The sequence below is a fragment of the Lepisosteus oculatus genome, chromosome 14 (genome assembly GCF_040954835.1).
Source record: "Lepisosteus oculatus isolate fLepOcu1 chromosome 14, fLepOcu1.hap2, whole genome shotgun sequence".
Lineage (NCBI taxonomy): Eukaryota > Metazoa > Chordata > Actinopteri > Semionotiformes > Lepisosteidae > Lepisosteus > Lepisosteus oculatus.
In genome coordinates, this window is record NC_090709.1 from 42,066,054 (window position 1) to 42,091,943 (window position 25,890).

A 25,890-nucleotide genomic window follows, 5' to 3' on the forward strand; every position below is an offset into this window, starting at 1 on the left:
CTCTCAGCACAGCCAACTGGACCGGGGACACAGACCCCCGGACTGACTGGACCAGGGACAAAGACCCCTGTTCACAGACCCACCGCACCCTTGGCCTCCGGGCTCGAACGTGGAGCTGGAGGACTCCCTGGACCACCTCCAGCAGGCCGGCAATGCCCACAACCTGCGGTCCACGGTCGCAGCCGTGCTGACCGATCCCTGTACTGACCACACCGCTTTCTGCAGATTCTCCATGGGGCTTGGACCCCTGGCGTCTCCCCACACACACCTCCCTCCAGGACCAGGACTGGACAGCCCTGCTTTAAAGACACCTGGAGACTCTGCAGACACACACACACACACACACACACACACACACTGACCCCCCCAGGACCAGGACTGGACAGCCCTGCTTTAAAGACCCCTGGCGTCTCCCCACACACACACACACACACACACACACACACACCTCCCTCCAGGACCAGGACTGGACAGCCCTGCTTTAAAGACCCCTGGAGACTCTGCAGACACACACACACTGACCCCTCCAGGACCAGGACTGGACAGCCCTGCTTTAAAGACCCCTGGAGACTCTGCAGACACAAACACACACTGACCCCTCCAGGACCAGGACATGAGAATCCTGACCTAGGTCGACGGTTGTTACGTGCAGCCCCTCCTCTGTTTATCCACATAGGTTGGCATAACTTAGTATCTGAACTAATAAAAGTCTTTCATTGTCTGTACCAGCAGATCTCCCTTCATCTTCACTGACCTCAAACAAAATCAGCCCTTAATTCCATAGTAGGAATGTGGTGTACCAGGGCCACCTACGATGAGGGGTGGCCCTGCCCCCGGTCCACCCTACGGGAGGTACAGGTCCACTTCTTATAACACAATGGATGGTACAGCAGACAGGTGCAGGTATTACAGCCCACATCATGGCACAGCTGTGTGTATTACAACTATAAGTCAGCACACTATTACATTACACACCTTTGACTACTGTAATAAAGTACAAGTGACCATTTAGGACACAAGACTGAATATTACACTACAATACAGTAAACATGATACAGATGACAGTACACAGCCCAGTATTACACTAGCATACAGGTAACTTTAACAGTAGTCTGAGTTACACTGCAGCACAGTCCACACATCTGGGTATTACCATACAACAGAGGTAACAGTTCACATAGCAGTACAGTACACAGCATTGAGCATTACAAGCAAGTACAAGTGACGTCTTCAGAAAGAAATCATCTTAGACTGAAATACAGTGGAGAGGGATTAGAGTTACACCACTGTACAAGTGACAGTTCAGTACAGCAGACCATGTATTACAACAGTACAGCACCCAGGCCTACCCATTACAGTACAGAACGCCGAGTATTACTACATCCTACTCTTACAACAGCACAGTACGTGTTACAACAGATCACAGAGGGAGCTACATCAGCATGCGGAGGTTATGAAGGAACAAGTAAAGGTTTCTTCACTGCTAAAATGAGAAGAAAAAACTAGTTCAGCTGTAGAGTGATAGTTCAGTATTATAATAGATTACAGGTGACAGTTGGTACACTGGGCATGTTATTACATTGTAGTACAATACACATGGCTGGTTATTACAATACAGGTGACAGTTCACCTCACAGTACACAGGGCTGAGTATTACAGTAGATTACAGGTGACAGTTTGGCACACTGCTGTGTTTATTACACTGTTGTACAACGCACAGAGCTGGGTATTCTAACAATACAAGTAACAGTTTACATCACTATACAATACAGAAGTCTGGTTAATACCTAGATTGCTGTAACACTTAACATAACAGCACAGTACACGGGGTTGAGTATTACACTAGAATAGAGGTGACAGTTTAAGTATTTTAGTACAGTCCAAGTGAGAGCTGAACACAGACTTGAGAAGCAATTTTTTTTTATTTTTTTTTAAGGTGAGTAAAGCACACAGGTGTGTCATTGAGTACTGAAACTCAGTCAAGGTAAGAGTGTAGCATGCAGATTCGAGTATGAAAGTAGACTAGATGAAGGTTTAGCATACACATCACTGAATATTACAGATCCATACAAGTGAGTTAAACCAGTGTGCTGAAGTATTAAAGCTCAGTATTGACGAGAGTTCAGTACATAAGTCTGATCACTACAAAAGAGTACCCGTTAGCCACGCGAGTTCAAATATCTGGAATATTACAAACAAAACAGGTTACAGTTCATCACACAAGGCTGAGTATTCTAATAGTACAGTTGACACACATTTGAATATTAAAATACACTGTTCGTGAAGGTTTAGCATGCGCGTCACTGAGTATTAAAGCTCACTTACAAGTTAGGGATCAGCACAGTGGGTTAACTCTTATAGTACAGCACAGGTGTGACATTGATTAAAACTCAGTAGAGGTAAGAGTGTAGCACACAGATGAGTATTGAAGTACACTACAGATGAAGGCTCAGCATCACTGAATATTCATGCTCAGTACAAGCTCACCTCCCTGGTTTAAGTATTTCAGTACAGTCCAGGTGAGACCTGATGACACAGATTAAAGCACAGTAAATGTAAGAGTTACGTTTACAGGTTTAAGTATTACCACACATTACAGCTCAGTGAAGATGAGAGCTCAGAGCACAGATTTCAGTATTAAAAACACAGGAAAAAGTGCTGCCTTAAGTTTTTTAGTCCAGAGCTGACAACACAGAATAGAGAATTAACAAAAATTAAAACAAGTGAAAGAATAAAGCACACAGGTGTCATCAAGTACTAAAACTCAGTCAAGGTAAGAATGTAGCACACGTGAGATTTAAAGAACACTGCAGGTTAAAGTTCAGCATACTGGTGTGTCACTGAATATTAAAGCTCACTTACAAGTTAGGGATCAGCACAGTGGTTTAGGTATTTTAGTGCGGTCCAGATGAGAGACGAGAACAGAGGTTTGAGTATTAAAGCACAGTAAAGGTGAGAGTTCAGTACAGAGATGCGTCATTAAGTATTAAAGCTCAGTGCTGGTGAGAGTTAAGAACACAAGTCTGAGCATTGTCAACTAGTACCAGTCAGACATACAAGTTCACATATCCGAGTATTACAACAGCTCATCACACAGGGCTGAGTACTATAATAGTACAGTTGAGGGTTAAAATAGTAACAGGTTTGAGCATTCAAGTACACAGCAGGTGAAAGTTCAGCACACAGATGTGTCAGTGTATTAACATCCTCATTTATGTGTGGCGAGTGACAGAGAAAGTGAGAGATTGTTCTCGGGTCCTATTAAGCAGACGTAGAAAGCCCCAGTGTATTAAAGTACAATACTCTAGAGAACCGAGTACACCACTGTTATTAAGGTCTAGAGTATTTAGTACACCATTGTCAACACTCCACGCCCTACAGTACAGCCACTGATTACCACGATCTCAGAACAGTCTATCTGAGCAAAGTATCTCACTCTGGGGTACATGACTGTGTCCCCCTCTGGAATCAAACCTGCAATCCACAGTCAAGAAGCCCTGTTTAATACTGCAGAAGTGTAGTGTTTTACAGAGCACAAGCAGCTGGACTGAGAGAAAGACACACAGAGATGTCACAGAGACCAACAAGGAGGAAGAAAAAGACAGGAAAGAGCTTCTCACCCACCCAACTCCCAGCCATACCAGTCTTTCCACTATCTGCCCCTAGCCAGCCTGGAAAATTAGGGAAAAGAATACAGGAGAGGGATCAATCTTCAAACGCACACGTCTTCCCACTGTCAATTTTTTGGACATCCTAGAAAATTAGGGAAAAGATCACAGGAGAGAGCATCTAACCTCTATCCCCAACTATACACATTTTCCCCACTGGCAGCCTCTCTACAGCCTGGAACATAGAAAGAGAGTTTAGCATCAATCCCAACACCACATCTATACTCGACTTCCCACTGTCTGCCTCTGGACATCCTGGAAAATTAGGGAAAAGATTACAGGAGAGAGTATCCAAGCTCTATCCCAACCCTACCTCTCTTCCCACTGGCAGCATCTGGGCAGCCTGGGAAACACAGGAGAGGGAGTTCAACGTCAATCCCAACTCCTCATCCATACCCATCTTCCCACTGTCAATTTTATGGACATCCTAGAAAATCAGGGAAAAGATTATAGGAGAGAGCATCCAATCACTATTCAAACTCCCAAGCTGTCTTCCCACTGGCAGCCTGGAAAATTAGAGAAAAGAGGAGAGAGCATCCCACATCTATTCCAACTGCCCTTCCAAGCACATCTTCACACTTTCAATTTTTTGGACATCCAGGAAAATTAGGGAAAGTATCCAACCTCTACCCCAACTCCAAAGCCTACCTCTCTTCCCACTGGCAGCGTCTTTGCAGCCTGGAAAACACAGGAGAGGGAGTTCAACATCAATCCCAACAATCATCCATACCCGTCTCTCCACTGTCAGCCTCTGGACAACCTGGAAAATTAGGGAAAAGAACACAGAAGGGTTCAATCTTCACCCCACCTCCGTTCCAACTCCTCAACCATACCCACCTTCCCACTGTCAGTTATTTTGGACATCCTGGAAAATCAGGGTAAAAATAACAGGAGAGCATCCAAAGGAGACAGGAGAGGGTTCAATCTTCATCCATGCCGGTCTTTCCAATTTCAGCCTCCGGAATTGATGGAAAATGGAAAAGAGGATCCAACCACTATTCCAGCATAACTGGCAGCGTCCCGGACGGCCTGGAAAATTAGGGAAAAACACATAGGAGAGGGATCAATCTTCATCCATACTTGTCTTCCCACTGGCAATCTCTGGACATGCTGGAAAATTAGGGAAAAGAGGGACAGGAGAGAGCACCCCACCTCCATACCCGTCTTCCCACTGTCTGCCTCTGGACATTCTGGAAAACTACAGAAATGAACACAGGACAGAGCATCAACCTCCATCCACACTGGTCTCCCCACTGGCTGCCTCTGGAACGCTGGTGCATTGGAGTCCATCTTGACCTTCGACCCCTGACCAGAGAGCAGGACACGCTGCTGTAGGCTGCACAGCTGTGACAGCTGGTTCGTGCGTCTGAGACCAGCAGTCTGGCTCTGCAGTCTCTCTGTGCCTCGTCATCTGTATTGAGCCCAGTGTTCACTTGTATTACTATTTACAGCATTACTGTTAATTAAACAATAATACTTCACCAGGCTTTAATATCAACGCTAGTAACCCTATAACAGTTCTCCTCTCTCACCAGCAGGGTTGTGTGTTCATGCCCTGAGTGTGACACAGGAGTGACAGGACTAACCTGACCCTGTGCTCATGCTGGAGGCTGGTGTTGGACTCGGGTATGACAGTGTAGTGTCAACAGCACGCTGACCAGGTCTTTTGGGGCGAGAGACAGCAGGAGGTCAGGACACAGCCCTGAGGGTCACCCCCTGGAGCCCTGATAGGAGGAGTCCACTGGCTCGCCGCCTGGAGCTTGTCTCTAAAGAGCAGCCTGAATCAGGGTCACCTGCAGCTCTTCATCATCATCATCATCATCATGGTCATCCTCACAGGCTCCAGCAGGCAGGAGATCGGGACACCCTGGATGTCTCCCCGAGACGACTCCTACTCTGTCCCCTCGGAGTCTGTGGATCCCAGATTGGTCCGATCAGCCCCGATCATGTAAGACCAGCGTCGCCTGCGAGGGACAGCCAGTGAAGGAGAGACTCACCTGGTCTGCACTCACCTGCCTGGCGCCTTGTGCCCTTCAGTGTTGATGGGGTACCCTGTCCCCCACCTGTGCTGACTGGTTGAAAACACCCTCTTGACTTCTAACTGCAGGTCTGGGGGCGCCCTCTCCTGTCAATAAACATGACTGAAGGCAGCCTGTGCTCCACTGAGTCCCGACTGCTCCGGTCCAGAGCTGCTGTTCTGGTGACCCGTCCTGGAAAGACACAGGCGTGTTGTCCACAGGCTCTCTTACCCCTTCTTCACCTCATTCAGAGGTCTGCTCGGAGGAAAGTCTGAGGTCTGAAGACCTGGAGGCGAACAGACCTCGGACATCCTGAACTCTCCTTAAGCGCCCGCTACTACTGCCCAGCGCACTTTCAGACAGAGCCCTCCCAGAGCTGCCCTCTGGACCAATCAGGAGATTCCCTTGGCTGACCTCTGGACCAATCGGGTGCGTCTTGGGTACCATCCTGTGAACCAATCGGAAGATTCCCTTGGCTCCTCTCTGGACCAATCGGGTGGGTCTTTACCCGACATGAAGTGAAACAGATCTGCTGCATTAATCGCCAAAGCGGAACGTTTTGTGAGCGGCAAAAATCACGTTTTCTTACCTGGAGATGAAACCACGTACCAGTACCTTATTTTCTGATCCGTGTAAAAAAAAAAATACAAACGTTTCTGGACATTAGCTGGTGCTTTTAGTCACTATTGACTGACTCCGCGGTGAGGAAGATGTGGTCCTCGCCTTTGTCCACTGTTGGACATACCGTAACTAACTCGCAGCCTCAAATAGAGACGTTACACACATTAAAAACAAACTGGGATAAAGTGCAACATGTCACCCCCTAACAGTGCAGAAGACTTGTGCAGACACAAATGTATAAATTATACATACAACCGAAATTAAACGTTCGCTTACATATGAAGGATCTCCGTATGAATCTTCATCATTTATCAATGCAAATAAAAGTCCTTTAATAGGATTCGCCTTCAAAATCAAACGCAGTCGTCTCGTACACTCATCTGGTATAATTTAGCAGGAATGACTCTCTTAAATTAAAAACAGGAACATCCCATTATACACAAACACGACACAAAGTAATAGTTCTATATTAACGTGACCAACATTAACATAAATGCCCTTTTTAGAAGTATAAACAGGAACATTCCGTTATACATAAACACGACACAAAGTAATAATTCTCCATATTCATTTACGGTTTAAATTAATTGAAATGCTCCGACTCAGAGCGTCTAGTAGTCCGTGCTAATTAAGACAGCAATGCTGAGCCCTTTGTGTATTAAGCACAAGTTCACCTGGTCTCCAACTTCACACAAATTAAAAACACACTTGGATAAAGTGCAGCATGTCTCCTCTAAATGTGCAGAAGACTTGTGCAGACACAAATGTATATATTGTACATACAACCGGAAAAACCGTTCGCTTACATATGAAGGATCTCCGTATGAATCTTCGTCATGTATCAGTGCAAATAAAACCCGCTTCAATAGGATTCGCGTTCAAATTCAAACCCGCAACTGCTGCTCTCGTTTGTGTCGGGACTGATTGCACTTGAGTATGGCGTTAGTAATCTCGTACACTCATCTGGTATAATTTAGCATGAATGACCCTGTTAAATTAAAAACAGGAACATCCCGTTAAACATAAACACGACACAAAGTAATAGTTCTATATTAACGCGACCAACATTCATTTACGGTTTAAATTAATTGAAATGCTCCGACTCAGAGCGTCTTGTACTTCGTGCTAATTAAGACAGCAATGCTGAGCCCTTTGTGTATTAAGCACAAGTTCAGCTGGTCTCCAACTTGACTCCGCACGGTTTTTCGTAGCATTGAGCTCAGAGCTGTAGCTCTTCTCCAGACAGCAGCGTGCTCTCCGAGAGCTCGTTAGAACTGACCCACAGCGGTCAGTATGAAGTTTGCGCTGAACACTGTACATCACCCACACGCGGTACCGCTGCTTCCGAGCCCAGTCAGCTCTGCTGTGTTCACGACAGGACCTCCGCTCTCTCTCTCCTGTGATCTGATCCGACAAATGACGTTTCTCTCCGGTCTGAACCACAGACCTCTCTCACACCACCTGGGTGAGATCGCACCCCGGCCAATCAGGAGACTTCGTCAATTAAGCAATTAAGAGTCCACAAACTTTATTGAAAACGCAAGTTCAGTTTCTGAAGAATGCATCTGAAAATAGTCATAATTTCGCTTGAAAAGGCACTTTACCTCTGTAACAATTATAAGAAACAGCAAACAGAACGTAAAACATGCATTCATCTTAAAAAAATAACATTTCCTAAAAATGACTTTTGATCTTTTTAAAACAACTCAGGACAGAGCTGACCGTGCGATCTGCTATCTTAGAGAATTGCAGAGTAAGCTTATTAATTAAGTTCATAAATGTTAAGATGGGTCTGTACCTGATCGAAATATTTGTCCAACGCAATATGTACATCGAATTAGAATTGTATGACATTTCAAAATGATAAATCTCAGTTCTGTACATGATCTATCTCATGAAACAAGTCATGATATGAAAGATGATAGAATTTCATGTCATTTCAAAAATATAAATCCGTTCTGTAAATGATAGAAATATTTGCCTAATGAAATAAGAACCTTTTTGAAATAAGAAGCTTTTTCATTTCATTTGAAATACATTAATCTCAGTTCTGTACATGATATATCATGAAATATGAGACTGCATGGAAGATGGGAGAATTTCATGTCCTTTAAAATATATACATCTGCTCTGTACATGACAGAAGTATCTATCCTGTGAATTAAGTACAGTAATTACATGAAGGATGATATAATAATAATAATAATAATAATAATAATAATAATAATAATTGCTTACACTTAAATAGCGCTTTCCTGGAGACTCCACTCAAAGCGTTTTGCAGGTAATGGGGAATCCCACTACCGCCACCAATGTGCAGCCCCCACCTGGATGATATCAATTGATGTCATTTCAAAATATATAAATCTCAGCTGGGCACAGGACAGGAAATCTTAGGGGCTAATGCAGGTCACTGTGTGCAGATACATTCAACATTGTTTTGTAAAATGGTCCTGGTGACATCACAGCATTGCTTCTGGTCCTCAGTTTGGGGCGGGGGGCGTGGCCTTTTCACCGGAACTCGCACTCGGCCCCGCCCACTCCCACGCTGCTACACCCTGTGACTGAAAAAAAGTCCTTTCCAGCAGCACTGGCTGAGCAAGACTGCTATCAGACCGCAGGGTCAGCTTGAGTCTGTGAGCTGAAAGTGGAGAAAGAGCCAACTCTGGGTGGTGTATTTTTTTTTTAAAACGTCATGATTATAAACTATAAGTGACTGTCCCTTCCCCAGTCCAGAGGCAGGAAGTGCTTCAACTAAAGAGATTCGGTTCCTTCAAGATCCTAGAATGGATCCAGTTGCTCTTCTCTGGACCCGTGAAGTTGTGTAGTGATTTTGTGCCATTCAGTGTCATTTATTTATTTTTCACCTAAGTGAAGTTGGGTAGTTTTTAATACACCAATCATTGCTATAGATTTCATTTTCCTGTCGTGAAGTTGTGTGGGTTTTATGTACCAATCAGTGCCACAAATTTATTTTCCTGTTGTGAAGTTGTGTAGTGCTTATGTGCCGGTGAGTGGGAATAATTTATTTTTCCTGTTGTGAAGTTGTGTAGTTTTTGTATACCAAATCAAAAATCCATGAACAGGGAATAAGAAACTCCTACTGTTGTACATGTTTAACTTTTTTGTTTGGGATAGGAGGGCTAGAAAATTTCTCTCGATTTGCTTAAGTGGCTGTTGAACAGTCCAAAAAAAAGGTGTTTTTTTACAGGGGATTATCGTCAGTGGCTCGCTAGACAGATATTTCTGAACTGCGGCGCAGTATTTCCGCTTCTCAAAACACAGGTTCGAGGGCCCCCTCAAGCAGACACTAAAAATATCGTCTTTTTTGAAGGCAGGTGGGTTGTAACTCTGTGAAACACTCACGCAGTTCAACCGCAAAACAAATACAGTATATTTACACAGTATCTCCTCCGCTCCGCTTTCTTAGCGAGCCAATCAGGAGTTTCCATTATCAGCATCTCTGAAACCGATCAGGAGTGTCTGTGCGCTTCTCTGCGGGCACTGTCAGCGGTCTTCCCTGTGAGCCAATGAGAGGTGCCCACTGTCGCCTATCTTTGAGCCAATGAAGGGTGTCTATACTCTATAGTCTTCTCTCTGACCCAATCAGAAGCCTCTGTGGTCATCTCTGTGAACCAATCGGAACCGACCGTCGTCTTCCCCATGAACCAATCGGGTGTGTCCACAATTGCCCGCCTCTGCACCAATCAAGCGGGTCGGTGGCCACCTCTGCGCAAATCTATTAAGTCACAATCGACATCGATTAAGCCAGTTCAAACGCACACGGGTGTTGTGGACACACGCACAGTTAAAATAAAACCACAAGACTACAGTTCCATCGACTGCCTGAGCCAGTGTCACAATTTATTAGATGTATAAAGCGTTTTTATTTAAAAAAAAACCCACTGACGTGAGCACAGAACACCTGCCCGGTCTGCGGCGGGAGATTTCAAACTGACACGGCCTCTTTTCTTCTGCGGACGGAGGAAGAAGCGAACAGGTCTGATCCGACGGGTGTCCGGGAGCTGGGTGATCCGAGGCTCCCGACAGGGAAAAATTCAAGTTGGAGCTGCAGAAATACCTCCTCTGGTCGCTAGAGGGCGCCAATGGCTCCGTAACAACAGACGCGCACTCGATAAAAAAATAACGACCTTAGTCTTACTTCTTGGAGGCAGCAGGGGAACGCGGCGAGACGGTACGGAAACGCATCGCTGCCACCAAGGGGGAAAAAAAAAGAAAAGACCCACTGGACTGGGGTCCCCTTGAGCTTTAAGACTCACTGGACTGGGGGAACTCTGAGCTATAAGACTCACTGGACTGGGGGACCCCTGAGCTATAAGACTCATTGGACTGGGGACCCCTGAGCTGTAAGACTCACTAGGCTGGGGACCCCAGCACCAGTATTGGGGTCCCTGAGCTGTAAGACTCACTGGACTGGGGTTCCCAGCACCAGTATTGGGGTCCCTGAGCTGTAAGACTCACTGGACTGGGGTTCCCAGAGATATAAGACTCACTGGACAGGAGGACCCCTGAGTTATTAGACTCACTGGACTGGGGACCCCTGAGATATAAGACTCACTGGACTGGGGACCCCTGAGATATAAGACTCAATGGACTGGGGACCCCTGGGCTGTAAGACTCATTGGACTGGGGGACCCCTTGGCTGTAAGACTCATTGGACTGGGGACCCCTGGGCTATAAGTCTCACTGGACTGGGGACCCCAGCACCAGGATTGGGGACCCCTGAGCTATAAGACTCACTGGACTGGGGGACCCCAGCACCAGGATTGGGGACCCCTGAGCTATAAGACTCACTGGAGTGGGGTCCCCTGAGCTATAAGACTCACTGGACTGAGGACCCCAGCACCAGTATTGGGGTCCCTGAGCTATAAGACTCACTGGACTGGGGGACCCCTGAGCTATAAGACTCACTGGACTGCGGGACTTCCGCCCGTAAACTAAATAATTACTATTAAATATGCTCTCCGTGTTCTTACCTCCCCTACACCTATGAGAAGGTAGTGTTTTACGATTATCTACTTACCTTTTCTTCGAGAACAGAACCGAGTCTGCATCCCTGTCCGCGGAGCTAAAATACAGAGATTCAGGAAGTCACAGCTCAGTTCCGTGCACGTCTGAAATACTTTTTTATTAGGGAAACAAGGAGACAGAGAGAGGGCCACGTGTCTCTGTGCATTTTTCTGAACCAGGCCCAACGGCGCCGACTCCCTTCCGTTCCCAGAAATATGGCATTTAGGACACAACACATTTAAATACGCAAAAAAAACATACACGGCATTAGAAGATTTTAAACTCGCTCCTGCGATAATCTGACGCCCGGAAGTTTTTTGACACAACAGATTGTCTTCCTATCCCTGATGTGAGGGAAAAAAAAACAAGGTTTAGGACGGACCCAACACAGGTTAAAAACACACAACAGCTATGCTGTTGCTGGGACTGAATACTGTCGAATAAGTCTTTTAATACTGATGCACTGTCGGCTCTTCGGCGGCAGAAGACGTTTCCAGGGGTTCTTAATCCACCCCAGAGCAGGGATCAACGAGAACCAGCCACGGAACGAGGAACGGATCGAACCACAACCCGCAACGCAGGTTAAAGTGCATTTCACCTGAAACGACGGCTGACGTTCAAGAACGTCTCAGTCCAGAGCCAGGAGGCGTGAATCTGTCTGTGCGTCCAACAGTTGCGTTTTTTTGCGCGTGCTGATCTGCGCAGGCAACAAGTTAAAAAAAAAATCCCTTTTCGCCGTATCACAACGACTGCATGCCAAAAGGTGACAAATAGTCTTTTAAAAACCGTAGTGCATCATTTGTTTGAGAACAAATCTTGCGATTTTGACTCCAGGTACCCACTGACTTGTAGGACCTTCCTGTGCTGTACAGGATTACAGCATCTCTTTTAACTTAGCACAATATATATATATAATAAAACCATGTTTTTTTAAACAAGTCTGTACAATTCCAGCCTTCTGCAAGGGGGGGTGGGCTCTCTGTGATTTTGGGACACAATGTTGAAAATGAAGTTAAAATATCAAATTGGAAAGGTCCAGAAACGCATTGCTGCCATCAAGGAAAAAAAACCCCAACACAGAGTTATCTTATACTTACGAGATGGCGTACTTTGTGTGGTAATCATATGACAGCACAACTGTCCTGCAATACATTATCACGAGCCGACTGTCGGTTTTAATTACTAATAATTGCTGACCCTTTTAATCGCTTCTCTGGAGACTCCACTCCAAGCTCTGTACAGGTCAGGGGGAATCCCACTACCGCCACCAATGTGCAGCCCCCACCTGGATGATGCGACGGCAGCCATAGTGCGCCAGAACGCTCCCCACACAGCAGCTCTCAGTGGGGAGGAGAGCAGAGGGATGAAGCCAGTCCAGAGAGGGGGGTTATTAGGAGGCCATGACTGGTAAGGGCCAATTGTAAATTTGGCCAGGACGCCGGGGTTACACCCCTACTCTTTTCGAGAGACGCCCTGGGATTTTTAATGACCACAGAGAGTCAGGACCTCGGTTTGACGTCTCATCCGAAGGACGGCGCCTGTTTACAGTCCAGTGTCCCCCGTCACTATACTGGGGCATCAGGACCCACACGGACCGCAGGGTGAGAGCGCCCCCTGCTGGCCCCACTAACACCTCTCCCAGCAGCAACCTCAGTTTTTCCCAGGAGTCTCCCCTCCAGGTACTGACCAGGCTCACACCTGCTGAGCTCCAGTGGGGGGGGGGGCGGGGCTGCCAGCTGGGAGCCGCAGGGCGATAGGGCAGCTGGCGCTGGCACAAGCAGCGGAGTCGATGGCTCTCGCCTAAGGAGGGGCGGGGGAGTCCTCGGGGTTCCGTCGGCGTGTGTCCGCACGAGGAGCGCGGATCGTCACGTGCCCCGATGGCCGAGCCCCAGTGGGCGGTCAGGCGGAGTGCTCGTTCTGCAGCGCCCGGACGCCAAACGCTTAACACCCCCCCCCCACCAGTTCCAGCCAGCTCCTCGGTAGCTCATGACACCCTGGTCAAGTGATCGTCGCCGTCTCGTGCCGACCAGGTAACTCTGGTCTCCCCCCCCCCTCCTTCCCCCCTCGACGGCGGCTCTCTAGAACAGAGACGCCAGCCCGGCCCTTCCCAGAATCCTAGGCGATCACGACGGCGGCGGGCGGCTCAGCCCCGGCGCAGTGGTGGCTCCTCAGGCTGCTCGAGGTGGTGAAGCCCCTCCCGCAGGCCCCGCAAGCGAAGGGCCGCTCGCCCGTGTGGACGCGCAGGTGGGTGGTCAGGCTGCCCGACTGGCAGAAGCCGCGGCCGCACTGGGCGCAGCGGAAGGGCCGCTCGCCCGTGTGGATGCGCCGGTGCTTGCGCAGGGTGCTGGGGTCGCCGAAGCTCTTGCCGCACTGGGCGCAGCCGAAGGGCCGCTCGCCCGTGTGGACGCGCAGGTGGGCGCGCAGGGTGCTGGCCTGGCTGAAGCCCTTGCCGCACTGGGCGCAGCCGAACGGCCGCTCGCCGGCGTGGATGCGCCGGTGGGTGCGCAGGGTGCTGGGGTCGTTGAAGCTCTTGCCGCACTGGGCGCAGCCGAAGGGCCGCTCGCCCGTGTGGACGCGCAGGTGGCTCTTCAGGCTGCTGGACTGGCTGAAGCTGGTGGGGCAGTGGGCGCAGCGGAAGGGCCGCTCGCCCGTGTGGACGCGCAGGTGGGTGCGCAGGGTGCTGGCCCGGCTGAAGCCCTTGCCGCAGTGGGTGCAGGCGAAGGGGCGGTCAGGGCGGCCGGGCACGCCCGCCGGGACCTCGGCGGCGGCGGCGGCGACGTCAGGAACCTCCGGCTTGGCCTCCCCGCGCTCTCCCGCGGGCGCGGGGGGTGGGCTGTCGCAGCCGTCAAACGTTTCCGGGAAGTCGTCGGACCCGAGGAGCCCGGGTGTCTCGAACTCGGGCTCCGACTTCACCGCGGGCGCGGAGCCCGGATCCCCCAGCCTCGGCCTGCTCTCGGCCTCCCCGAGTGTCTCTTTCCCCTCTGCAGACGGGAGCCCCGTCTCCTGCATCAGACGGGAGCCCCACTCCTCCTCCTCCTCGCTGAGCTGCTGTTCAAGGGGAGCCCCTTCCCCAGCGTCAGAGAGAGCCCCGACCTCTGTACCTAAACAGACCGCACAAGAGATCGAGAGGGTTACTAGCTGAGCCGCGCCGAGCTCGGACGGACCTCGCGGATAAAGAGAAGCAGTGGAAAGTAACACCCGGCACAATGGAGAAAAAAAGCGTTCCAGCACTCCATCGGTCCAAATACCGACGCCGACAACGTTTACAATTAAAACCTGGGACCAAAGAGGCCAACACTAACAGGTGGGGAGCATATCGAGCCGCCCAACAACATTTAATAATGCCCATTCCTTTCACTTATATCGCGCTTTTCCCGGACACTCCACTCGCCATACATGTAATGGGGGAATCCCACTGCCGCCACCAATGGGTAGCCCCCACCTGCAGGATGCGTCGGCAGCCATTGTGCGCCAGTACGCTCACCACCCAGCAGTGGGGAGGAGAGCAGAGTGATGAAGCCAGTTCGGAGATGGGGATTATTAGGCGGCCATGATTGGCGAGGGGCAATGGGAAATTTGGCCAGGACACTGGGGTGACACCCCTACTCTTTTCGAGAAACGCCCCGGGATTGTTAATGAGGGCAGAGAGTCAGGACCCCGGTTTTGTTTCATCCGATGGTCGGTGCCCTTTTACAGTCCAGTGTTCCCCCGTCACTATACTGGGGCATCAGGACCCACACAGACCGCAGGGTGAGCGCCCCCTGCTGGTCCCACTCACACCTCTTCCAGCAGCAACCTTAGTTTTTCCCAGGAGGTCTCCCCTCCAGGTACTGACCAGGCTCCCACGTGCTGGGCTCCAGTTCCACAAGGAACACCTTTAGATGGAAGCAGATGTCCGTGAGAGACCAAAGCCAAGCTCTCACCTGCTTCAGTAATAGGAGTGTCATCTTCCTTCAGGAACAAATTCCATACGATCAAGTTCCCTCCGATCGACCCGGCATTTTCTCTCCAGGTGCAGAAAGACTAAGAGAGCAGCTGCTTAAAGTCATCACATCGTTGAAACACCGAAGAGGCTGTCTGCAGGCCAGGGTCTTATTATTGGGTGAGGTCTTTTTAGAAGCTAATTTTCCGATTTGGGGGTTTTTCCATCTTACAGTGCTGGAAGTGTACTGCCCAGCAGCCAGATCACCCTGCAACTCACAACTGGCAGCCCCCCCACTGGAGCTCAGCAGGTGTGAGCCTGGTCAGTACCTGGAGGGGAGACTCCTGGGAAAAACTAAGGCTGCTGCTGGGAGGAGGTGTTAGTGGGGGCCAGCAGGGGGCGCTCTCACCCTGCGGTCTGTGTGGGTCCTGATGCCCCAGTATAGTGACGGGGACACCATACTGTAAAACAGGCGCCGTCCTTCGGATGAGACGTCAAACCGAGGTCCTGACTCTCTGTGGTCATTAAAAATCCCAGGGCGTTTCTCGAAAAGAGTAGGGGTGTAACCCCGGCGTCCTGGCCAAATTTTACCCGATATCTCGGGATTAACGCTGGAAGTGTACTGATTGAGGGATGTTGTTCAATATGGTTTTGTATTGCGGGTTACAGGTTTACGAGCTCTTGATAGGCAGGACAAATCGGGCAATAAAGGCTCCTTCACCTTCGAAAGCACGGCGACACTTCCTGACCTTTTAAGACGTCAGGGCGAAGGCCTCCTGTTTTGTCACTGTAAAATCACCATGCGACACGAAATATTGGCAAATAAGGCCTTCACTTGTGTATTAACTACCTGACCGAAGCGATCAATTCGAATTATGTTGCCAGACGGTCGTTTTTTACCCCATTTTTGCTTGGGCTAACGAGATTATTTTTTTCATCTCCTTTTATTTGTTGAATATAGTCGCTGAACAGTATACTTGGTGGCGGTAGTGGGATTTCCCATTACCTGTAAAGTGCTTTGAGTTTCCAGAAAGGCGCTATATAAGTGTGAGCAATTATTATTATTTACAGATCACGTTCAAAGCAACGTCAGTCACTATAATATAAGATGCAGGTGAAGTTATATGCTTGTTAACATATTAGATACACAGACCGCAGGGTGAGAGCGCCCCCTGCTGGCCCCACTCACACCTCTCCCAGCAGCAACCTCAGTTTTTCCCAGGAGTCTCCCCTCCAGGTACTGACCAGGCTCCCACCTGCTGAGCTCCAGTGGGAAATTCCCAATAATCAAAAGGCTGTCTTTATGCTCTTTGTTTGACCGGAAGAAGACCTGACACCCCTTGAACGGCAAAAGTAAAAATTCAATCCGCAGATGTCAAACATGATGGAAAAACTCCCGCTTTTTCATCTATCCCAGAAAAGGAAACCCATCTGGGAGAAGAGCTGAAAACATCATAGACAAGATCCAGAAAACCCCACAGACACCGATCTGCTAACACTGTCTGGCCTAAAATTTCCCTTTAAATCCCAAGGCCAAGAGTTCACCAAAACAGGACACCCCCTCATATTAATAATATAATCCAAGCAACGTCATAATGACTTTATTTATACCACCTTTTTTTAGGGTACACGGTATTATCCCCCGGTGTCCTGGCCAAATTTCCAATTGGCCCTTACCAATCATGGCCTCCTAATAATCCCCCTCTATGAATTGGCTTCATTACTCTGCTCTCCTCCCCCACTGAGAGCTGGTGTGTGGGGAGCGTTCTGGCGCACTATGGCTGCCGTCGCATCATCCAGGTGGATGCTGCACATTGGTGGTGGTGGTGGAGGGGAGTCCCCATTACCTGTAAAGCGCTTTGAGTGGAGTGTCCAGAAAAGCGCTATATAAGTGTAAGCAATTATTATTATTATTATTATCCGTTTTCATTATTTTGACTTGCTGAGGAACTGTGGCTGGTCGCAGATGTGACGAAACCCCTATTGCGATAGTGAATAATGAGAATGAATGGACACCCCGTGCAGGCTCTTTTCTCACGTTACGCACGTACCCGAAATGCATATCGATCCGCCTCAACACAGCCGATGCACCGTGTGTCTACGGCGTCTGAGGCCGACCCGCAACACCGCGATCACACGCCTGCAGCGGACCAGGCGATCGATCAGCTCTCGAAAAACAAAAAGCACCGCGCCGGGCGCTGTCCCGTGTCCGGCTGTCATCGACGGAGATCAAGCTCATCAGAGCTCGATTCGCCAAGCCCCGTCTCGAAAACGATCGAGTGAAGACGGCATCACCTACACCCACCATCATCTACGTGCTGGGGTTGTGCGTGATCTGGCGTCTCCCCCGCCCCGATCAAAACAGCGACGGAGGGGTTTTAAAACGCCAAGCTCTTACGAAGCGCTACACTTACCCGACAGCTCCCATTTGACGTGAATTTCTTCTTTGATTTCTCCCGTGGCTTCACAGGGAGGCGTGTACCCGAGATACATCCGTGGGGATCCCTCTATCCGTCCCCGATCTCCTCCCGTCTCGCAGAACTGCAGCTTCGACCGCAGGGTCTCCACCTCCTGCTTCAAGAGCAAAATCTCCGTCCCGAAAGTGCCCTCGACAAACTTGATTATCTTAAACACGGCCCGCCGGGCCAGGATCTGGGAAAGCCTGTGGAGCCTGGCCCGAAACGCGTCCTCGGAGTCGGACATCTTGTTGCGGAACACGTCCGACACCTCGTACACGATCGCCTTGAGCAGCACCTCCGTGAAGGACTGCAGCTCGGTTTCGAGAGGGAACAGCCAGTCCGTCATCTTTCTTCGGCCGGCGCGGCTGCGGGCGGGTTTTAAAAAACGGTTCGTGCGGTTTCCAGCCCCCGGAGGCGCCCACCCAGCATCGGCATTGAACGCACACAAGAAACCGGAAGTACCGCCTGCGCGTGTGTCTCCCCGAACAGGAAGCGAGTGGCGCACTTGACCGGATCTTCCGTCGCAGGCTGAGCGTCCTTGGTAACTGTTGCCATGGCAGACGTAGGCGAACACGCTGAAAAGGAAAACATATTTCTTTCTCCAAAATGAGGATTGTTCCTCGTTTAAGCACATTTCATTTAAACAAGAAAAGCATGCAAGTCAGTCAGATTTGGATTGGGGCCCTCTCTCTCTCTCTCGATTACTTTTTTTTCAACTTGCACAGAACAAGTCTTAGTACATCAATTCTAGTAGTACACAGTACTATATATGAAACAACAACGACATCAAGCACAAAAGGAAAAGTACTGACCCCCCCAGATTTTACAGTTTATTTGTTCTTGGTTGATGTGGAAATGAATCACATTAGGGATTTCATTTTATATCCTTCTGGAACACAATGTCTGAAAATACGAACTGGAAATCAATTTGGACAACTCCCGGCAGATATGTCTTTATCGTTGTGTGTAGGGAAGTAACATGTTTTTCCTGGGATTTATTCTGTTAAACTAACACTTTCTAAACCGTGGGGCTGGCAAATAAACCGTGACGTTTGTTTGTTGACATGTTTTTGTTTTGATGGCGTTGCAAAACGTTACCGTCAAGCATCTGAAATGTGAATTCAAGGAATTTGATATGATGTGAAACTTTGCAACACGTCATATGGAAGAAGACTATTTTGGTTATAATTAATCTGTTAGCAATACCAGGTGTATATCATTCACTAATAAAAAATCCTGTTTGGAAAAATTTAATTTATTGTGTTCTGATTTGTAATTCTCTCTAGCAGGGTATTAATTTAGGATTTTCTTCTGTCATTTCATCTTTTCGGATACCTTTTCTCATTTGGTTGTATGTTTTGACGCTCAGTAAAAGTATTATACCGGACAGTTCCACATTTAACCACATTGCTGACATTAGAAAAAGGGTAACATTAGCTGTTAAATGCGGTTCACTTACGCGCACAATACCAGCATTTTTATGACAAACAATTTATTATTTTTAAAACCATTAAGCGGCAGATATACAATGTTTTGGAAACGTTTGTATTAAATGTGGAGCATAAAACAACGAACTCTGACCTTTTAGAAATAGCCCTGTAATAAATTCTCATGATCGTGGCTAAATCACAATGTGAACACGTTCAATACAGATATATGTACAGTTTAGTTAAATATCGTGAAACGCGCAAATCACCGTTTCTATGGAGCAGAATCGTATGTCACATCACTGTTCAATAAATTACGAAAACTACCTCAACAAAGAGCAGCAAACAGATGTTCCAAGCATTTTCTAACATCAACATTTTACAGCATCGAAGAGATAAAAACTCAGCTCAATTAAACGACGCGAGCTAAAACGGACAAACGGTTTATATGTTATATACTTCGGCCTTCATGTAATAGTTGCAAAACTAACGCAATCGGTTTAGAAACTCGACTCATAAATCGGGATGGCCCGCATTTATTTAATTTTTTTACAAATGTCAAATGAATAATCTCTCAACCACAACCACAACAACAACAACAACAACAACAACAGAGCAACAGAGAGACGATTAGAACCAATTAGAAACTGGGCTCTTCGGCACGGATACCATTGTGCTCGACAGGTCGGAGCTAAACGGTGCTTCTGGGCTGCTTGAGACCAGTTCCCCCTGCGCTCCCTCACCTGACAACAACCCGTCTTAGGAAAAAAAAACTAAAGAATGAACAGAGGTGAAAACACGTTCAGCGTGTCTGGTTTAGTCCGCTCCCCCTCCCCTCCTGGGCTGTATGACTAGGAAGCTGGATCACCCCTGCAAAGACAGGATTAACCCAAGGTAGGTGCAGCAGAGTCTACAAAAGACAATACAGTGCTTATCCACGCCTCCATTTTCTAACTGCCTCTTCCAATTCAGGGTCGCAGGAGAGACGGAGGCAACAGGCACAAGGCAGGATACACCCTGGACTGGACACCAATCCATCACAGAACACACAGAGACACACACACACACATCCTGGACAGGACACACACACACACACACACACACACACACACACACACACACACACACACACACCCTGGACAGGACACCAGTCCATCACAGGACACACACACACACTCACACACCCTGGACAGGACACCAGTCCATCACAGGAGACACACACACTCTCACACCCTGGACAGGACACGTCCATCACAGGACACACACACACACACTCACACACCCTGGACAGGACACCAGTCCGTCACAGGACACACACACTTACTCACACACCCTGGACAGGACACCAGTCCATCACAGGACACACACACACACTCACACACCCTGGACAGGACACCAGTCCATCACAGGACACACACACTCACACTCACACACCCTGGAGTGGTGGCAGTGGGATTCCCCATTACCTGTGCAGCGCTTTGAGTGGAGTGTCCAGAAAAGCGCTATATAAGTGTAAGCAATTATTATTATTATAACATGTGGCGAATCAAAATGAAAAACGTCCCTATTTTCCTACTGCTGCGAAATCTTCGCAGAGTCGCCTGCCGGAACCGCGCTCATGCGAATTCCCAACATACAACTCGTCCAACGAGCTTTGACATCGGCTCGCAAAACCCCAAATAAAAACAAACAAACAAACAAACAAACAAACAAACAAACACTGTGTTCCTTTTCTTAGCCTTTATTTATTTATTAGCCTTTTATACAAGTCCTTGAGTTCTCTGGAGACATTGGAACCCGCCCAACGGGTCCCTTGCGCCCTTGTCAAAGGCAGATACGCTTTTTTTTGCGACGTGACTTTCGAGAAGTCACGTCCCCCCCTTCATGGGAAAGTTGATTTGACAGCCGTGAGCCGTGAGCCGTGGAAATTGTTTTGACAGCTCCCTGACATTTTCACTTTCGCCAGCGGGACGTCGGGTGCGTCTCTAGGACAGGAGCGGAATGTTCCAGAAAGGAGCCGCCGCGTCACTCCCTCACGCCGGGAGCCTCCGAGGTCCCGTTGAATTCCGACCTACCGACTCTTCGTTTTACACAAAAACTCCCTTGGGGGGACACAAAAACCCCAAAACAGCCCCGCCTGGGGATTTATAGAACCGTTTATGGCTCTGAGAACGGGGAAGAGGCGCACCTCTCTTCTCAGTTGGTAATGTCCCCGTCCCCACCACCAGAGAGATCGTCCAAGTCAAGAAAAGGCGCTTTATAAGAACCACTACGCGGTCAAACCGCTCTCGGTGACCCGTATCCCTTCACTCCTCATTTCGATGCGTGGAAATTTCGAGGAGATTCTGCGTGGCTTTTTGAAGGGGGGGGTTTCTCCGTGCGTGTCGGATGTCAAACAAAAAAATGACCAAAAAATGCTTGTTTTCACCACAATCTGTGGCAGGGACCGGTTCTTTACAGTAACATTAATGTCAAAACACAAGTCACACTATTGACAAAACACGGTGTCCCCCCAGGCCTGCGTTTCACCCAGAATGCGATATCCCTTTAAGACGAAATCCTATATAAACGTGGGGTGGTAAACAAGAAACACCCAGCACCCTAATACAAAATCCACCCCCCCAGTGCTAAATTTCCCTTCCTATAATCCCCTTTGTGTATAAAAGCCGATTCTGAACAGCCCGGACCACAACAAAGGCCCGTCTCTCCCTCTCTTCAATCGGTCTCTGGCCTGCGTCTCCTTTCCCCTGGGAGTTCCAAAACAGGATTAACCCAAAGAAGGAGACTTTTTGTTGTTGTTAATGAACCTTTTTTTCGGCCCTCACAAGGAATGCGTCCCGCCCTCCGAGAGTTCAAGAACCATCGTAATACAAGCACAAAGAGAGAGTATATTCTAAAGAAGAAAAAAAGAAAAGAGAGGGTTTTGGTTATGTCCCAGGGTAAAAAAATAAATAATTCTGGACTAAGTTGCAGAGCTATATTAAAAAAAGAGACCAATACTGATATTTGTTTGGATGAAAAAGATGTTAAGTTTCAGCCCCATCGAAAACCATATTAAAATGGCGTTTGTAATAAATTGATTATACTGGCAATATATATATATACACACAAAATTCAATTCAATTCAACTTTATTGTCATTAAACCTTCACAGGTGCATAGTATCATGAAAAGTGTTTCTCATGAGTCACTCAGGTGCAGTATATCAATAGGACAGAAGATGAGACAATGGGCAGCTCCGCAATAGCAATAACAGTAACATGTCATAACATAACATAAATAACATGGAATCAAGTCATCGAAAACTGTGCAAAATTCCGAAGAGAAAATTTAACAGGACAAAAACAGTGCAAGGTAATTCTTGGAACAGTGCAAAAAATAGTGTGGTTAAAAGTAGTATGTTTAATTAATATTAAATATTATTATGCCTGTTACAATTTTACTGGGCTATCGAGGGGGCAGTACAATTTTGGCTTACATGTGTGTGTGGTGGTGTAGGAGTACAGTGGTTGTGGGTACAGAAGGATGTTGGAGAGATCATAATAAGGTCTGACAGTCTGTGTGCGACTGGAGTGACCGGAACCTTCTGCCAGATGGCAGAAGATGGAAGTGGTCCCGGAAGAACCCTTTGTCTGAGCATTTTAAACTGGATGTAAGGGGGGGGTATTTGCGGATTATTTCGAAGTGCAGAAATCTGAAAGCGGTGCGGACATTATTTTTAATTTAATGTGTTTAATCTTTTTTCATCACTTGAATCTATGTAGTAATATGCACCCTTGACGATCTTTCTGTCTTGCATTGTTATACGTACTGTTGTTCGGATGATAATTTGTGTTATTCTGTTAAGCTTAAACAAATAAAATAATTAAAAAAAAATCCTTCGGATCTTCCGTGCGAGACGCAGGACGGAGACGAGACGAGACGAGACAGTGCGATATTGACGCCGGTCCCGATCGCTTTTTTTGGGCGTTGGGGGGGATCTCAACTTGGGTTTTGGTCTGCAATTACGAGGAGTTCCCGGGTACCGGAGGTCACCGCCTACAACAACCCCCCCGATTCGCGTCAACACTATGCTTTCCACATCAAGACGACTGCCTGGACAGACGACACGGCGAGACCGGACTTTGTCTCTTACGGGCTTGTCAGCGGATGTGCTGTCCTCGTCGATTCTCAGACAACTTGTGCAAATCCCCTCACCTTCTCTACCCCTCTCTCTCCTCCAGCAGAAAGACAACACCTCCCCTGTCTCTGTCCCAGCATCAGCTGCAAAGCTTAAAGGATCTGAACCGGCAGCAAACAGATTGCAGCCAATCGGAGACCCCCCCCAACACACACACACGTGTCCATCACAGGACACACACACACACCCTGGACTGGACACCAGTCCATCACAGGACACACTCACACCCTGGACCGGACACCAATCCATCACAGGACACACACACACACTCACACACCCTGGACAGGACACCAGTCCATCACAGGACACACACACACTCAAACACCCTGGACAGGACACCGGTCCATCACAGGACACACACACACACTCACACACCCTGGACCGGACACTAATCCATCATAGGACACACACACACACCCTGGACAGGACACCAGTCCATCACAGGACACACACACACACACCCTGGACAGGATACCAGTCCATCACAGGATACACACACACTCACACACCCTGGACAGGACACCAGTCCATCACAGGACACACACACACTCACACGCCCTGGACAGGACACCAGTCCATCACAGGACACACACACACACACTCACTCACACACCCTGGACCGGACACTAATCCATCATAGGACACACACACACACACTCACACACCCTGGACAGGACACCAGTCCATCACAGGACACACACACACACACACACACACTCACACACCCTGGACAGGACACCAGTCCATCACAGGACATACACACACTCACACACCCTGGACAGGACACCAATCCATCACAGAACACACACACACACACCCTGGACAGGACACCAGTCCATCACAGGACACACACACACAACCCCATGGACAGGGAAACACAAACACACAGACACCCACCACACCAGGGCCTATTTCCCCAGAAGGGAATTAATCCACCAGCCTGTCTCTGGACTGTGGGAGGAAACTCACTCACAAACATGCAGACTCCCCCCAGACTGCACCCCGGAACTGAACCCAAGGCCCAAGAGAGAACCTAGAAGGGTCACTGGATTCACTCTGTCTTTGCCCATAACTGGGGAGACAACCGGGAGAAGCGATGAAGCCTGTAACCCGAAGAGGAATCCTAAATATGTCCCTCGTCCCCAAGATACCTGCTTGTCTCAAACGTCTAAAAAAAAAAATAATCGGAACACTCACATTTCTGGTAACAGCGAGAGTCGGTCCAACGCGCCCAGGCTTGGATATTTCTAAAAAAAATGTTTGTTTTTTTTTCGTTTATATCTGAGGGAAGAGCTTCAGAGGAAAGATGCAACCTTGTGTGGGGTTTCGTGGGGGAGTGTTTTTAAACAACAAAAGTCACTTTTTTTCCTCCCCGGCGCAAATGAAAAACCTCCGTGTCAAACCTTCGCGGAACTAGGGTCTATAATAATAACTGGCAAACGATGCGGGTTGTTTTGGAAAAGGCGGAGGGCGGTGGCGGATGCCGGAATTTTTATTTTCCCGTTCACTGAAGCACACAATAAAAAAAAACCCACACAGCACACACTTCAGTGCCTCGCTCCTCGTAAGAAAAAAAAACAAAACAAACCCACCTGCGATTCTCAGATACGGGATTGTTTCCCGACAGGAGGGGGGAGGCCGAGCGTGATCACGTGGCTCGGTCTCTGAATTCATATAACTTGACTTAATTTACGACCTGACCCGGTTTTAAAAAAAAAAACTATCGCCCTGACCTACAGCTGCCATCCTGTCTGGATGTGATACGTACGCCCAGAAGGATACAGGAATAACGCGTTTCTGTGTACTTATGTAATTATAATTATGTAATTATGAGGTGCAAGTCGTTTCCTGAGCGGGTATTTAAGAGCTCACAGCCCAGGGCAGCCCAGGGTGGTCCACCAACGCCCCACAATGCCGTGCTAGGTTGTAGAAAGTGTGTGGAGCTGGCCAAGGTGTAGCATATCTCAACCCGGTTTACTAGAACAGATCAGACTCCTTGTGTGCCAGAGGGGAAAAACCGCAGTGTGCATCCATCCAGTTTCGAAGTGCCGTATCCAGGACAGGGTCACAGACTGGGGGAGCTGGGGTCTGTCCCAGCAAGCAACAGGCACAAGGCAGGGCTCACCCTGGACAGGACAGCAGTCCATCACAGGACACACACACACTCACACACCCTGGACAGGACAGCAGTCCATCACAGGACACACACACACACCCTGGACAGGACACCAGTCCATCACAGGACACACACACACTCACACACCCTGGACAGGACACCAGTCCATCACAGGACACACACACTCACACACCCTGGACAGGACACCAGTCCATCACAGGACACACACACACACCCTGGACAGGACACCAGTCCATCACAGGACACACACACACTCACACACCCTGGACAGGACAGCAGTCCATCACAGGACACACACACACCCTGGACAGGACACCAGTCCATCACAGGACACACACACACACCCTGGACAGGACACCAGTCCATCACAGGACACACACACACTCACACACCCTGGACAGGACAGCAGTCCATCACAGGACACACAC

General features: G+C 48.5%; 1 protein-coding gene and 2 long non-coding RNA genes across 3 annotated transcripts in view; 1 reads left to right on the forward strand and 2 right to left on the reverse strand.

Moving 5' to 3' along the window:
- LOC138243307 (uncharacterized) overlaps positions 1-25,890 on the forward strand; it is a 176,176-nt gene that overhangs the window by 33,074 nt on the left and 117,212 nt on the right. The window lies entirely within an intron of this gene.
- On the reverse strand, positions 11,438-18,410 carry LOC107076036 (uncharacterized). The gene is made up of 2 exons (XM_069198803.1): positions 17,675-18,410; positions 11,438-14,439 (listed from the first exon to the last, which is right to left on the reverse strand). Exons 1-2 carry the CDS (start codon positions 18,351-18,353, stop codon positions 13,454-13,456), a joined length of 1,665 nt encoding a protein of 554 aa, XP_069054904.1. The 5' UTR covers positions 18,354-18,410; the 3' UTR covers positions 11,438-13,453.
- On the reverse strand, positions 19,657-24,581 carry LOC138243313 (uncharacterized). Its single transcript, XR_011192099.1, has 2 exons — positions 24,523-24,581; positions 19,657-20,016 (listed from the first exon to the last, which is right to left on the reverse strand). It is a non-coding gene; the product is annotated as an uncharacterized lncRNA (long non-coding RNA).

What these genes read in the sequence shown, in the direction of transcription:
- LOC107076036 (XM_069198803.1), bottom strand. Translation starts at nt 18,353, where the DNA reads ATGTGCTTAAACGAGGAACAATCCTCATTTTGGAGAAAGAAATATGTT. An exon ending in CGTCAAATGGGAGCTGTCGG is followed by an intron (nt 14,440 to 17,674) that starts GTAAGTGTAGCG and finishes CGGTCTGTTTAG; the next exon opens with GTACAGAGGTCGGGGCTCTC.